Below are 12,348 nucleotides of genomic sequence, written 5' to 3'. Positions count from 1 at the left end.
TTTGGTCGCTGGTGTATGCGTAGCCGATGGCCATCATCAGTGCGGCCTGGTGTCGAAGCTCAGGGAAACAAATTTACATGGCCAGGTTATTTTTCGCCTAGCGACAGGAGCTCGCCTATCGTCGTTGTGCCAGTAATTAAGCACATGTTAGGGCTGCACGGGCTGCAGTGCAGCATGCAATATGTCAGATATTTACACAATCTCTTACCCTGCCAGTGACACTTCAACTCGACCCCCCCTTTGGTAGCCCCAAGGGGAATTCTGCAAGTGGGCTTTTCCACATATTGCATTTGTCTAAAATGAAATGAGTGTGGGTGTTGTGAAATTCTACATGGAAAAATCAAACAAAACCACCGCATTTGCTTTGCCATATTCGAAGCAGGTGGTTGGCAGTCATGTTTATATCAAGTGTATGTGAGAAAGTCCAGTTATGGAATTTTGCATGAGGTTCAAGCCTAGCTACGTCTGATGACTTAAGCTGTGAATGTGTCCTCTCCATGCGATAAACACGGGAGAAAGTGAAGACTATGCTTTTGTACTGTTTTTTTTTAACACTAAACCAGATCTGGTACTTTTGCCATGGTCGGGTTAATAGAATTTGGCGGCATTCGATTTCTACTGGTTCTTCGGATATTTCGAATAGCCATTTCTCAATTATGAACCAAATAGCAATCATATCTGATTCGTATTAGATTCGTGCACTCCTATAATTTTTTTTTATGTAAGGGGGCGTGCTTTGGTGAGCAAATTGAGCCTTCCCCACTCCCTCCCAGAGTTCGGACTTTTGTATCTGGCAGTAGTGGTAATCCTCCAGTGGATTGCAGTTGAACCTTTAGTAAAAGCATTTACACAGCATAGAAAAATTTTTCTGGCTCTCAGATAGTGTTGGGATAAGTGGCAGTGAGACAGCCAATGTCTGCACTGCTCATGTGCAAGCTTGGAAGAAGGAAAAAAAAAGTAAGCATTCCCTACAAAGATTGCATGAATTTAGTACAGTGTGAGATGACTGGCCAACTAAATGGAGTCATAAGCTACACCTGGTAGAGCCCATCATAGGAGAACTGAAGTTGTGCACCTACACAAAGACTTCATTGAACTTATTTTATGTCTCCTTCATATTCGGCACACCCGCCTTGCAGTTTTCTTCTTGCAAAATGAGAGGAATCTACCTGCAGGCTATGTGGTGAAGTGGTCACCGTGAACCACATTTTATGTTCATGCACAAGACTTGCAGCTGAGCAAAAAATGTTTTATGCAATTTTATAATGAACACATCCCTTTCCACCTCGGCTTGCTCCGAGGAAATAATTCTCCTGTTGAAATTTCCTGTTTATTTCCTAAAAGAAGCAAAGAACCTAAACAAAGTAATATTTACAGAACTTTTTTTTGTACTCACTAAGCACATTAAACCTTGCATTTGGTGCATGATAGCCTTAGTTGCTTCTGCACCATAAAGCACAATATTCTTTAACAGAATCTAGGTGGTGAAAATGCTAAATGTCTCAAAACCTTAACTGAGCTGAAATCAATGTACTCTCCAAAAAGAAGCACGCCATGTGTCTGCTTTCAAGATTGGCGATCTTCAAAGGATTAGGGAGAGTTGACAATTTTTAATCTTTTTCATCCCTGTTCTTTACACAGCAGTTGTTGCAGTATGAGACATGAGGCACTGTTGAACCCGGGCTGATAGTCTCACATTCTACCCTTGTTTTGTTCAGTTTCCTTACAGTGGTGCCAGTCATTTTGATCCGAAAGCACTGTAAGGAAAAAACCCCACAAGGGCAGTGCCTGCATCCTTGCTGTATTTGCTTGTGCACGGTGAAAGTCCTCACCTATCTGCTCCTATAGCTGCTGGAGTACCTTATATCTTGTCATGTTTGGACCTGCTCACAGAGTGCTGTAGTTCGTTGCGCTGAAGGAGAGTCGAGACTGCTCTTCGAGGTGCGGCGTATCATTTTGAGCCTGGACACGGATGAGCTGTGCAGCCCTCCACCTATGGACAAGGTTTCTTACTCAGCAGCCCAGTCCTCTCATCAAGGATGTATGATGCCAGAGCCAATGTGGTGGGAAATTCAAGGTGAGGCAGAATGTATTAAGAACATAAGATGTAAATCTGCCCATTTTATCAAGTTCATCTTTACAGATGTGGCAAAGTTAATTGTAACGGCTAGCAAACCTGAAACCCGAGGGGAACGTTTATTGAATGATCTGGAAGAAAGTTATATTCTGGGCAATTTTTGCCATCTAATTTACAATGAAAGTGCAGTGGTTGTATAATGGACTAACACGGTTATTTATAAGTATTATTAAATAGGAGTAGTATTTATAAGTATAGTTTAGATTGTAAAGACGGAAGTTCAAGTGAGACTAAAGAGCAGGCAAAGAATTTAGGAATTTTAATTATCAATTCGGTAGGGCTGATGGTGATTCCAGAGGCCATTGAATGCATCACCAAGCTCCAGTTAGGTTGGCCTCCTGGCACAGCGCCACCAGCTCACAGTGGCAGTTAACCAACAACAGCTGGGGTGGCTTCCCTGCTTGATAACGATGCTACTTCAAAATCTTATCTAAATGCATTAGGTGAATGATCTTCTTCCTGGTTAATGCCTTTTAATCACTAACTAAAACCATGTCAGTGGCTCAATGGTTATGCTGCACGGCTGCTGACCTGGAAGACATGAATTTGATTTTGGCCACTGTGACCACATTTTGATGGAGGCGAAATGCTAGAGGCCTGCATACTGTGCAATGTTGGTGCATGTTAAAGAACCCCACGTGGTCTATATTATCTAGAGCCCTTCACTACAGCATCCCTCGCAGCCAAAGTTGCTTTGGTATGTTAAACCAAACCAAGCCATCTCCTTTACCAATCATGCAACCTGGTTTCAAAGCTCTGGCAAGATTAATAATGAGCCAGTAGAACTTACTATAGCTATAAGTACCTTGGACTCCACTTGCACTCACTCACCATGGCATCACCACATTAAGCTCACGCTTGCATCTGCTAACCGCTTCTTGGGCTTTCTGAAATCTTCAGCTAGTGAAAATCTTTCCCAGTCCCATAATTCCCAGTCGGTTCCCTTTAGAACCAGCTGGAACCACCTGGGAATTGTTCCATAAACCAGTTGTACTGAAAGATCTTTGGTCCGGCCCACTTCCGCAAAGTGGCCTTCACAGCTTTAATTTGTCCTAAAATAGGATATGCATCTGCTATCGGGATCCCGGCCAAACTGGAATCGTTTATGTAAATAACATTGAAGCTGTGCAAAACCGTGCAGTACATTTCATTTATTCAGACTATTCATGTTGTACTAGTGTCGCAGCTTTAAAAGCACGTGTGCAATTACAACTGTCCTCCCACGTGCTGCCAATTTTCCACACTGTAATCATCCTTAAAGTTAAGCGCACCACATGCTGTACATCTCTTTTTGCGAAGTCATTCATACCACGCACGATTATCGAATGGAACTATTTACTATCAGATATCGTGACAGTCGGACACAACTGAATTTCAAGATCTAATCCACCCCTCCACCCCCGATTTGAAGATGCGTCTATTGTGGTGGTACATTATTCGCGGAATTCTCTCGCCATGCATTGCTGTTTAGTTTAGTGATTTACCTGTTTTCATTATGTATTTCCTTCTGATAATTTTTGCATTTGTATTATTTTAAATTTCTTGGCAATGCTACGTTGAATATTGTTTCCTGTTATGTTGTGACTAGTGTTATTTTCCATACACTAAATGGATACTTTCAGAATGCTGGCATGAGTTAAAGCACTGTAGTGCGAAGTGGCATTCGTGACTTGCATTGAAATTGCGGCAGCGTTGCCACATGGTAATGGCAGTTTGTATTGCATGAGTTTCTACGGGAGCTACAGCAGGGCTGACTCGTGACAAAGCAGCAGCCGGGAAAATGCATCATCCAGGAACGTAACGATGTTCTAATCTAGTAATTTGCCCTCACTCTTTACCAAATGTGGTATAGTTGTCCTCCTGAGCTGCTCCAAAAAATGTATCGATGCAGCTGCTCTTTGCTGCTGATTTGGGGAACAATCTTATATTGCTCAAAACACTTGGGCTTCTAGAACTTAATTTTAAGGCAAGCTCCCGAGAAAGGGGACAAATTGTCATTTTAATTGTAAGTGTTTTTGTCTGCTTAAAGGTAGAGGTGTGCGGATATCAAAATTTTCAAACATGAATCGAGTAGAAGTATGGAGAACAAAGGCTTTCGAATATTGAATACCTGCTCAGTATGAAAAAATTGAGAAAAACATAAATGGGCAAGTGTCTCTTTCGTTATTTTTTTAAATAGTATATGGCCTTCACCACTGCAGTGAACAAGCCTCGGCTGACTGAGCACCATGCAAAAAAAAAAGACATGAATAGAAATGTATACCGTATTTACCCAATTCCAATGCGCACATTTTTTCGGGGAAAATAAGTCTTAAAATCGCATGCGCGTTGCATTCGGGTACAAACCGAAACTTCCCCATAGCTGCCCATTGTAATCTCCATTATACAATGTGGAACAGTGCGAGCTCACTAACTGCTGGCAACCGTGGAAGAGCACGTTTGCTCGTCGTTTTCTGCGTTGCAGGAGCCATTTTCAACCGGTGTGATGCTTGTCGTTTCTGTCAGCGAGTGTGGCAGAAAAGGATTCACTGGACGAATTGTCTCTCCTCGCTTTTGCTGTGTTTAAGATGGGAGTAGCAAGCTATGGAGTCGTTCGTAGCGCGACTGTGGTGTTCTCTGGCAGGCTGTCCGTGCGATACCGTTTTTGAGAAGGGATGCAGCGGCCACGAAGAGACTTCATGTTTGCCACGAAAATAGCTTTAAAGGGACACTGAGGAGAGCACTATTAATATATTTTTTATAGCAAAATCCGATAGTTCGGCATGTCATGGCTTTGTTGCCACTTGGCCGGCAGCGAAAAATGCATTTATTTCTAAGAAATTTGGAGTCGAAGTTGAAAAGGTTTTTCCCGCCGCTGTGATTCAAACTTGGGATTCGGCTATGACGACAGAGGACTAAGTGACGTGAAACATGACTTGACATGACGTGATGCAGACTCCGTGATTTCTGGCGGCCAGCAGTGCGGCCTAGCAGCAGCCGAAAAGAAAGCTACCGCCGGCCGCACGTTGAAGGCATCTATCGGCTATTGCGGCCGTCGCTACAGTCGCTTCGCTTACGTTTGCACCGGCGTTTTGCGAGCGTTACGATGGATCTCGTTCTCGAAGTCGTCAACGAAGTTCTCGCAAATAGACACCTTTAGCATACCGTGTACCTTGATACCGCTAGCGGAATACCGGGAGCCCGCCTAACGCCGGCGAGCAGGCGCTGATTGGTCCCGATGCTTCAGGCGAGCGCGTAGCTGCCCGGCACGTGGCGCCATCTGGCGACGTCAAGGAGATTTGCGCATGCATTGGCTGCGCCTCAGTGATTTGTGCTTCTCGTGTCCTAGCGTTTCTAGAACCATTGGTTCTAGCAACACTGTTTTGTTATATGACGTCATGACGCTTGTACTTGCGAGTTTGGCCTGTGGCGGCGATACCTGTATTTTGGTTCTTGCTCTTTTCTACGTTACAAGAGCTTTGTTGTCAGTATGAGTGGCGTTTTTGTAATCAGGAGCTGGTATTCTGTCGATACAAGCCAACTTCAATTTCTCCTCAGTGTCCCTTTAAGCGCAAAGTTATTCTGCATGCAGAACAGAGCGGCAATAGGGATGCTTCAGCTGAGCTTCAGCTTCAGGCTGAAGCATGCCTCAATTGAGAAAATGGCCAGTTGGGTGGCCGAAGCTTGGCTTGGAATTCCATCAGTTACGGTTGTGAAGGCATTCCAGAAATGCGGAATTTCTAATGCCATGGATGGCACTGAAGACGAGATGTTGTGGTCAGAGTGAGAAGGTGCTGTCCGAGAGTGACAGTGAATGAAATTCGGGTGAATAAACAGCCTGTTTTCACCTGAAAATATAAAAACAGTTGCAAATTGTTTTTGGTCGCAGAAATCGTATGCAGTTTAGAAACAGAGCTTGTAGTTTTTTTTTTTTTTTTGTTACCGAAATCGGGCACGCGTTACAATCGGGGCTTGTTTTTTTTTTTTTGCCGTAATTGGGTGCGCGTTGGAATCGGGGGCACATTGGAATTGGGTAAATACGGTAGTACTAGTTTAGACAGCAGAAGAGAATGCAACATGTACTGTCATACAAAAATGGCACAACTGATATTATCCGAAGGACTTTTAGCTGCCCCCGCCTTCCCCCCGCTCACCCTCCGGGGAAAAAAAAAAAAAAAGTGCCGAAAATTTTATTCATGTTCAAAATTTTGAATATTCACACCCCCCTTTTTGAAAAGGTAATGGTAGTGTACAAATTTGATTAGAGAAAGAGTAACTTGCAAAGGCAAGCAAGCAAATTTCAGAGCTGTTTTTTTCTTGTTTGTGTGCAGCAGCCAGCCAACACCATGCCGCTGCAGCCGCTGCGGCTGCCAGACAGCAGCAGCAGCAGCAGCAACAGCAACAGCAGCAGTTCGTAAATGGTTTGCTGGCTGGTAACCCTTTTATTGGCCACCCACAGCTGGCGGCTGGTTCCCTGCAGCAGCAGCAGGCTGCCCTGCTCCCTTTTCTCTTGGGCCAGCTGTTCCAAGGCCCCAGGCCAAACCAATTCGAGCCCTCCATGATCAGTTCGCTCACTAGCCGCCCACCCATCTGTACTGCTTCCTCGGAGAGGCTGCCAAGTCCAAACCATAGCAGTTCATGTGGGCACAGTAGCAGTGCCCACTCTTGCCCTGGATCAAGGGAGAGCCATGCGGACAGTGGTTATGGTATGGAATCTGCTGTGTTATCAGATGTCCCAATACAGGTGATTGTGTGCAGATGCATGCATTTTCTAAGTGCCAATATCATGAGTCTAAATCAGGGTGGCACGAAAAAAAATGAAAATTTCTACAATTTTTTTGGCAACAGGAGTATCTCTTTGTTACGAACAAATTTCAATAGCCATGAAAGCCCTAACTATTCGATTTACAAACAAAAACCCAATAGAGTTGTCCTCATTGTCTTGTTAATAAAAACAAGCCTGCATATGGAATTTCTGTGCACTTGAAATAAGCATGCAGATCTGCTTTCCTTAGTAGTAAAGTAGTGTGTGTACCACATGCTTCTGTCAATTACATTTGCAATCTGCATGCAGTGTGGAATACAGTAAAAGCTAGTTAAGTCGAACGAACACCAGTGATGGGCTTGTTAGTGTCTGAAATAGGGTTAAGCTAGGTTAGGTTCACTGGCTGATGTGCGGCTGTTAGCTAGCTTTGCCGCAGGCTGACATGAAGCTCAGAAAAGCGAAACACACTAAGTGGTCACCCTATTCTCCGAGAGGGGGCCGTCCATTTTTTCAACCCTGCCGTTGCTTGCATGTCAGAGGTGCTGCATGCGACTGCTCAGCATGGAACTGGGCTTTTGAGTTATACCCTTGTCACACGGGCATTTCGAAGGCCCTCGAACCAATAGTCTATCGACTCGAAGGCCATTGAGTGCTGCTACACGGGTGGTTTACTGACTCGATGGCAACTGAGTCTGTTAAGCCAACGAGGAAGCACAGAACTCTTAAAGATTTCGTGGGCCTTTGAGCATTGCCCAAGGTTGTTAGCGTTGCTTCGAGCGGCGCCAACGCGTACTTCATGCATTGTGAGCACCTGTGATTGAGAGCAAGAGTGCATAATAATAACTGGCTTTTAATAACTAAAAACCTCCCATGACTCAAAAGTGCATTTCAAAATTTAGTTTACATGTATAGAAAATATTTGTTACTTGCCGAAAATCTAAAATAGCAATTGTGGTGCCACACAAGCTTGGCGTAAAACACGGGAACCATTTCAATGGCCATTGAGATTTGCCGTGCAGCAGCGGCACAACTCCTTCGAGTTCTCGAATGATTGAGAATCTCGAAGCTCCCAACTCAATGGCCAATGAAACTGGGCGTGTGACAGGGGTATTAGGCTATTTAGATGATCTCTTGCCATGCCGGTCATATCTGGACATGGCACCCTTTCGAAAGCCTGTTCAAAATAACTGGTGAGAGACCCGTAGCATCCAAAATGGAGAACGTCTGGTGCCATGGGCTTGCATAGCTGTTGTCCGGAACGCAGTTTGAATTATCCAGATTTCTAAATTAACTGGGGTAGAATTAATGAACTTTTACTTACTTTTTTTTGTAAGGCTACTTTCTGACCAGAAATGGTTGAACATGCATCATGTCTGGTACATTATGCATTTACTGTCACACTGCATTTATTTATCATAGCAAAATGCACACGTAAGTTTTCATGCTTATTTCATTACTGAATTTTCCGCACATTACAAAAGGTACCAGTCAAAACTTAGCCAAATTGCATTTGATTTTTGATGAGGCATTACTGATTGCCAGTGCTGGGGCTGCCGCGGTTTGATGTAGTCATATCCAACACGGTGGTTGTGTGAAAATTTAATGTGTATGCTCAGACTAAAAGGGGATGCTGAAGAGCATGCTGGACGGTATGCAGGGAAGGGACCAGTAGCATTCGCCTAATGTGAATGAGGAGATTAATGCGCTGCTGCACATGGTCATGCTGCACAATATTTTAAGTCGGGTGTTGCAAGGGTTGTTGCATTTACAGGTGCGGGCAAAAAGTAAACAAAGCCCGCTTTTGGCTTCAAATATTTTTCACACGTTGCCTAATCGAAATTTTCACCTGTGGTATTTGCATGCTGGTAGTGGACGCTAGTGCGCTTACTCAGGCACAGTGTTTCTTAATTTTTCATAGAGAAGGCATGATTGCACTTTGAATGGAATAGCATGCTCTGTTTACTTATGTCCGCACCTGCACTCCTACTCTCACCCAGCTAACAAAGCTGATCTGTCTGCCTGCAGCAGTCTAAAGGTGCTGGTCTGCTGTGCAGTACAAAGCACAGCACTCCTTCACCATAGCCTATGCTTGCTACTCACATTCTGGTTGCTGTTTGATTTTGTTACTGAAATAGAGCGCGGTTGATTTGTATAATACCATCATACATGCAGTAATCATCAGTCTGGTGTTCTGCATTGTGTGGCAGTTTAAGAGAAAGAAAAATTTGCACAGATTACATGCAAATTTTTGAGCTGTGCAGATGATTTCATTATTTGTTAAAGCTGCTACCCTTTGAGACTGCGTCACACCATGCTCAAATTGTGAACATGGGTATTGAACGCATTATTTATGTAACCTTGCTCAGTATCGTCATTTTGCTTGCCCTGTAGTATTATCTTCAATTTTAGTACCAGTAAAAGTACAGAAAACGCCGATCTGTGACTCAACATAGATGTGGTTGCTGTTGCCGGCTAGGTGTGCTGGGGATCAGCTGGGGGTACACCCCATAGGAATACATGTGAAGAAAAGTTTTCAAGGCAGTTTTTTGATTTCACAGTGCATCTCAGAGGTTGCTGGTTCATGAGCAAAAGCTGAGTACATACCAGAACAAAATGTGCTACAGTTATGAAACATCATTTCGAATACTGTTTATTTTTAAAAACTCCACTTTATGTATGAGTCTGAGTTTGCCTTGGTTGGGAGTACTGGGGCAGGAGCGTGGCCATAAAATCTTGTACAGTCAAACCCACTTATAACAATATTCAAGCGCCATGGAAATACCATTGTTATAACCAATAGTTGTTATAACAGGGTTGTGCTGAAAAAAGAAAAGATGACAAACTTCAGAGCATTTATTGACGGTAAATACCTGGAGGGGTTTGATTGTTCTAATGCCTGTAAAAGGTCGTTAATTCGAACCTCAGGGGACCGGAAAAATGTTCACCATTCACCGATGACCAAAGCTCAGTCATCACTGCACTTGCGGGAGCTTCACGCACCTCCACGTCACAGGAATCAAGCCGGCTTTCTGGAAGACTTTTTCAGGAAATTCAAGAAGCATGCAGAACCAAGGGTGCGGTGACAGCTGACAAAAGAAAAACCGCGCTGGCTGCACGCGCACGCACTGCACTGCCTGATTGGGAGTACGCATGACGCGCGTAGCCAATGCAGCAATACAGCAGCTTGCCTGACGCTATGACTCCTGCCCCTGGGACACGTGAAATTTGTGAAGCGGGGACCGTGGGAAAGTTAGCGAAGAACAGGGGAAGATGGGACAACGTACGCACTGCCAGTGCCAGCCGTAGCTCAGAGTGTAAAAACAAAGAAAAACGCATCTGCACATTTTTTTTTGCGAGCTGCGCACCCCTCAGAAATGTTAATAATGGACTGCTCTGCCAAGGCTCCCTGCCATGCTCTCTACTTTCTTCTATGCATGGGCCTTTTGCATGGGCATTTTGCATCCATTGTTTCTCCTGCCTGTGTCATTGTGACACGCAAGCAATCCTCGGCACGCCGGTGGCAGCGTTTCAGAGTGCTTGGTCTCAGGTTCTTTCGCTCTTGTGGTGTCGCTGCGCCGGCTCAGTCCGTTGGTCGGCCCCACACGTGCGCGCTTGGGTTGTAAGCATGGTTTTGCTGGTGCGTTTGTAGCATTTTCATGTTTTCTTTTCTATTATGGTTGGCACTCAATTACCAGATTTAATAGTTATAACCAATAATGTGCCTTGACAGCATTGCTATAAGCAGTTTATTTTACCATAGAACACATGGTAAAGCTGATGGTGCCGCGACTGACCATTGTTATAACCAGTATTGTTATAAGTGGCCCTGACTGTATATAAAAAGCTTTCTAAAATAATTTCAGTGCACCTGTGAAGGTGGCCATGTGTTGACCGCTGGCAAGTTCTTTTAAGTAGAGTGTGAAAAACTATCCGTTATCATTTCGAAGCTATTTTAACGAAACTTTGCGATAAATTAATCTTGTTCATTAGGTGTGTGTTTGGTACCTCATCTCTTGGGGTTTCTCCGGATCTCTCTTCTCATGGAGTCAGGCATGCTGTGTGTGCTACATTTGGTCACTAATACAGTTCAGAGTAGACAGCCTAGACAGCTGTGCATGAAAACTAGTTCTCAGACTGCACGATAAGCAAATTGCGTATCTTTGTAGACGATAGCTCAAACTATACAAGGTAGGTATAGGGTGGTAACGCTGCTCCCATAGAAACCCATACGCTCAAAACATGGCAGCTTATGGTGCTCAGCCAGCACCCTCTTTGAAGTGTGCGGACAACTAACTAATGATGTCATAATTAAAAACGAAACATGATGCCATAGCCACGTGATTTTTGGCAAGAGGATTATATCTGTCTCGATGTTCAGCGCAATACACGAGACAATAGACAAAGAAAGACTTGACGAGTGTGGACTAGGCGCCAGTTTTAGTAGTTCGCGCTCGTTGTGTTTCCTTCCTTTGTTTCTCTCGTGTGTCGTACTGAAGTTCAAGACGTTAACATACCACAGGAACAGTTATGGGAATATTGATAGCTCCTCGTTTGAGAGCAGTTCCTGAGCACCCGAGTTTGCGAGCATTGGGTTGTGGCAGAATTGTGCTAATGGGTTTAGCTCTGATAGAAAGACAACGGTGCAAATTTTTAACCAAAGTGAATTTATTAGTTTAAAACCATAACACACACAACTCGGAATAGCGACACAGCAAGAGGTTGCTGCACCAACCCACGATGCAAGCTTAAACTTTGCATGAGCAAAGAACCAGCTAGTTGCCTCCTGTGCATAAATAACATCAGAGTGTATTGCGCTGCACTTTCCCGGTGAAATTAGGGCTGCTTTTTAGAACACATGGAGGACAGGCATTTTTGGCTGCCATACACACGCAGTGGAAACGACATACCATAGTACCAAAAAAGAGACTGTAAATCCGTACCGTTGCATTGTGATGCCAGCAGAGCAGTTCTCACTTTTGCACTTTCCTACGTAGCACCAGTTCTTCGCATGCTGTGTGCTCTTCGTCTCGAACTCCAGTCTTTCTGAAAGCAATGGCGTCAAAACTGTACGACTAGAACTCTGGCTGGTATGGCGGAAAACAAGCGCGTGCACATTGCCGACTCGAACATAGCAAGAGGACAAAAAGTAACAAAGTGCTTGAAATTGTAGCGACCCGTGCGGCCAGCAGAGGTGAAATTCCCAAGAGGATGAGGTGTTGCTTGCATGCGCAAGAGAACTCTTTGGGACCTTGGCCCCGACCGGATGCTGCCACCGCCCTGCTGCAATCTCTTCTCCGGCAGTCTTCTAATGAATGTGGTCGAGGTCGCCTGTAGTGACCCGCTGATAAAAGGCAAGCAGCCGCTTGCAACGAAGTCACGAAATGATGATACGCCGGCCAAAGCCAAGCAAGCAATGTTGCAGGCAAGCCGCAGAATAGTCAATGTCGATGGCATTAGAGCTGCTGGC

The 12,348-nt window shown here is 44.5% G+C and overlaps 1 protein-coding gene across 5 annotated transcripts in view; it reads left to right on the top strand.

Annotated features, from left to right (window-relative positions):
- Positions 1–12,348, top strand: part of BicC (protein bicaudal C) — a 98,403-nt gene that overhangs the window by 54,159 nt on the left and 31,896 nt on the right. For 3 of the 5 annotated variants that reach the window (XM_089582121.1, XM_089582125.1, XM_089582123.1), the window contains 2 exons: positions 1,894–2,077; positions 6,448–6,822. In XM_089582121.1, the coding sequence (XP_089438247.1) occupies positions 1,894–2,077; positions 6,448–6,822 (559 nt within the window). The remainder of the gene's footprint in view (positions 1–1,893; positions 2,078–6,447; positions 6,823–12,348) is intronic. The other 2 variants (XM_089582122.1, XM_089582124.1) reach the window with 2 other exon arrangements.

Source organism: Amblyomma mixtum, chromosome 3 (assembly GCF_055824585.1).
Source record: "Amblyomma mixtum isolate Tamu chromosome 3, ASM5582458v1, whole genome shotgun sequence".
NCBI classification, from domain to species: Eukaryota; Metazoa; Arthropoda; class Arachnida; order Ixodida; family Ixodidae; genus Amblyomma; species Amblyomma mixtum.
Note: the sequence above shows the minus strand (reverse complement) of the source record. Positions and strands in the feature narration are given on the sequence as shown.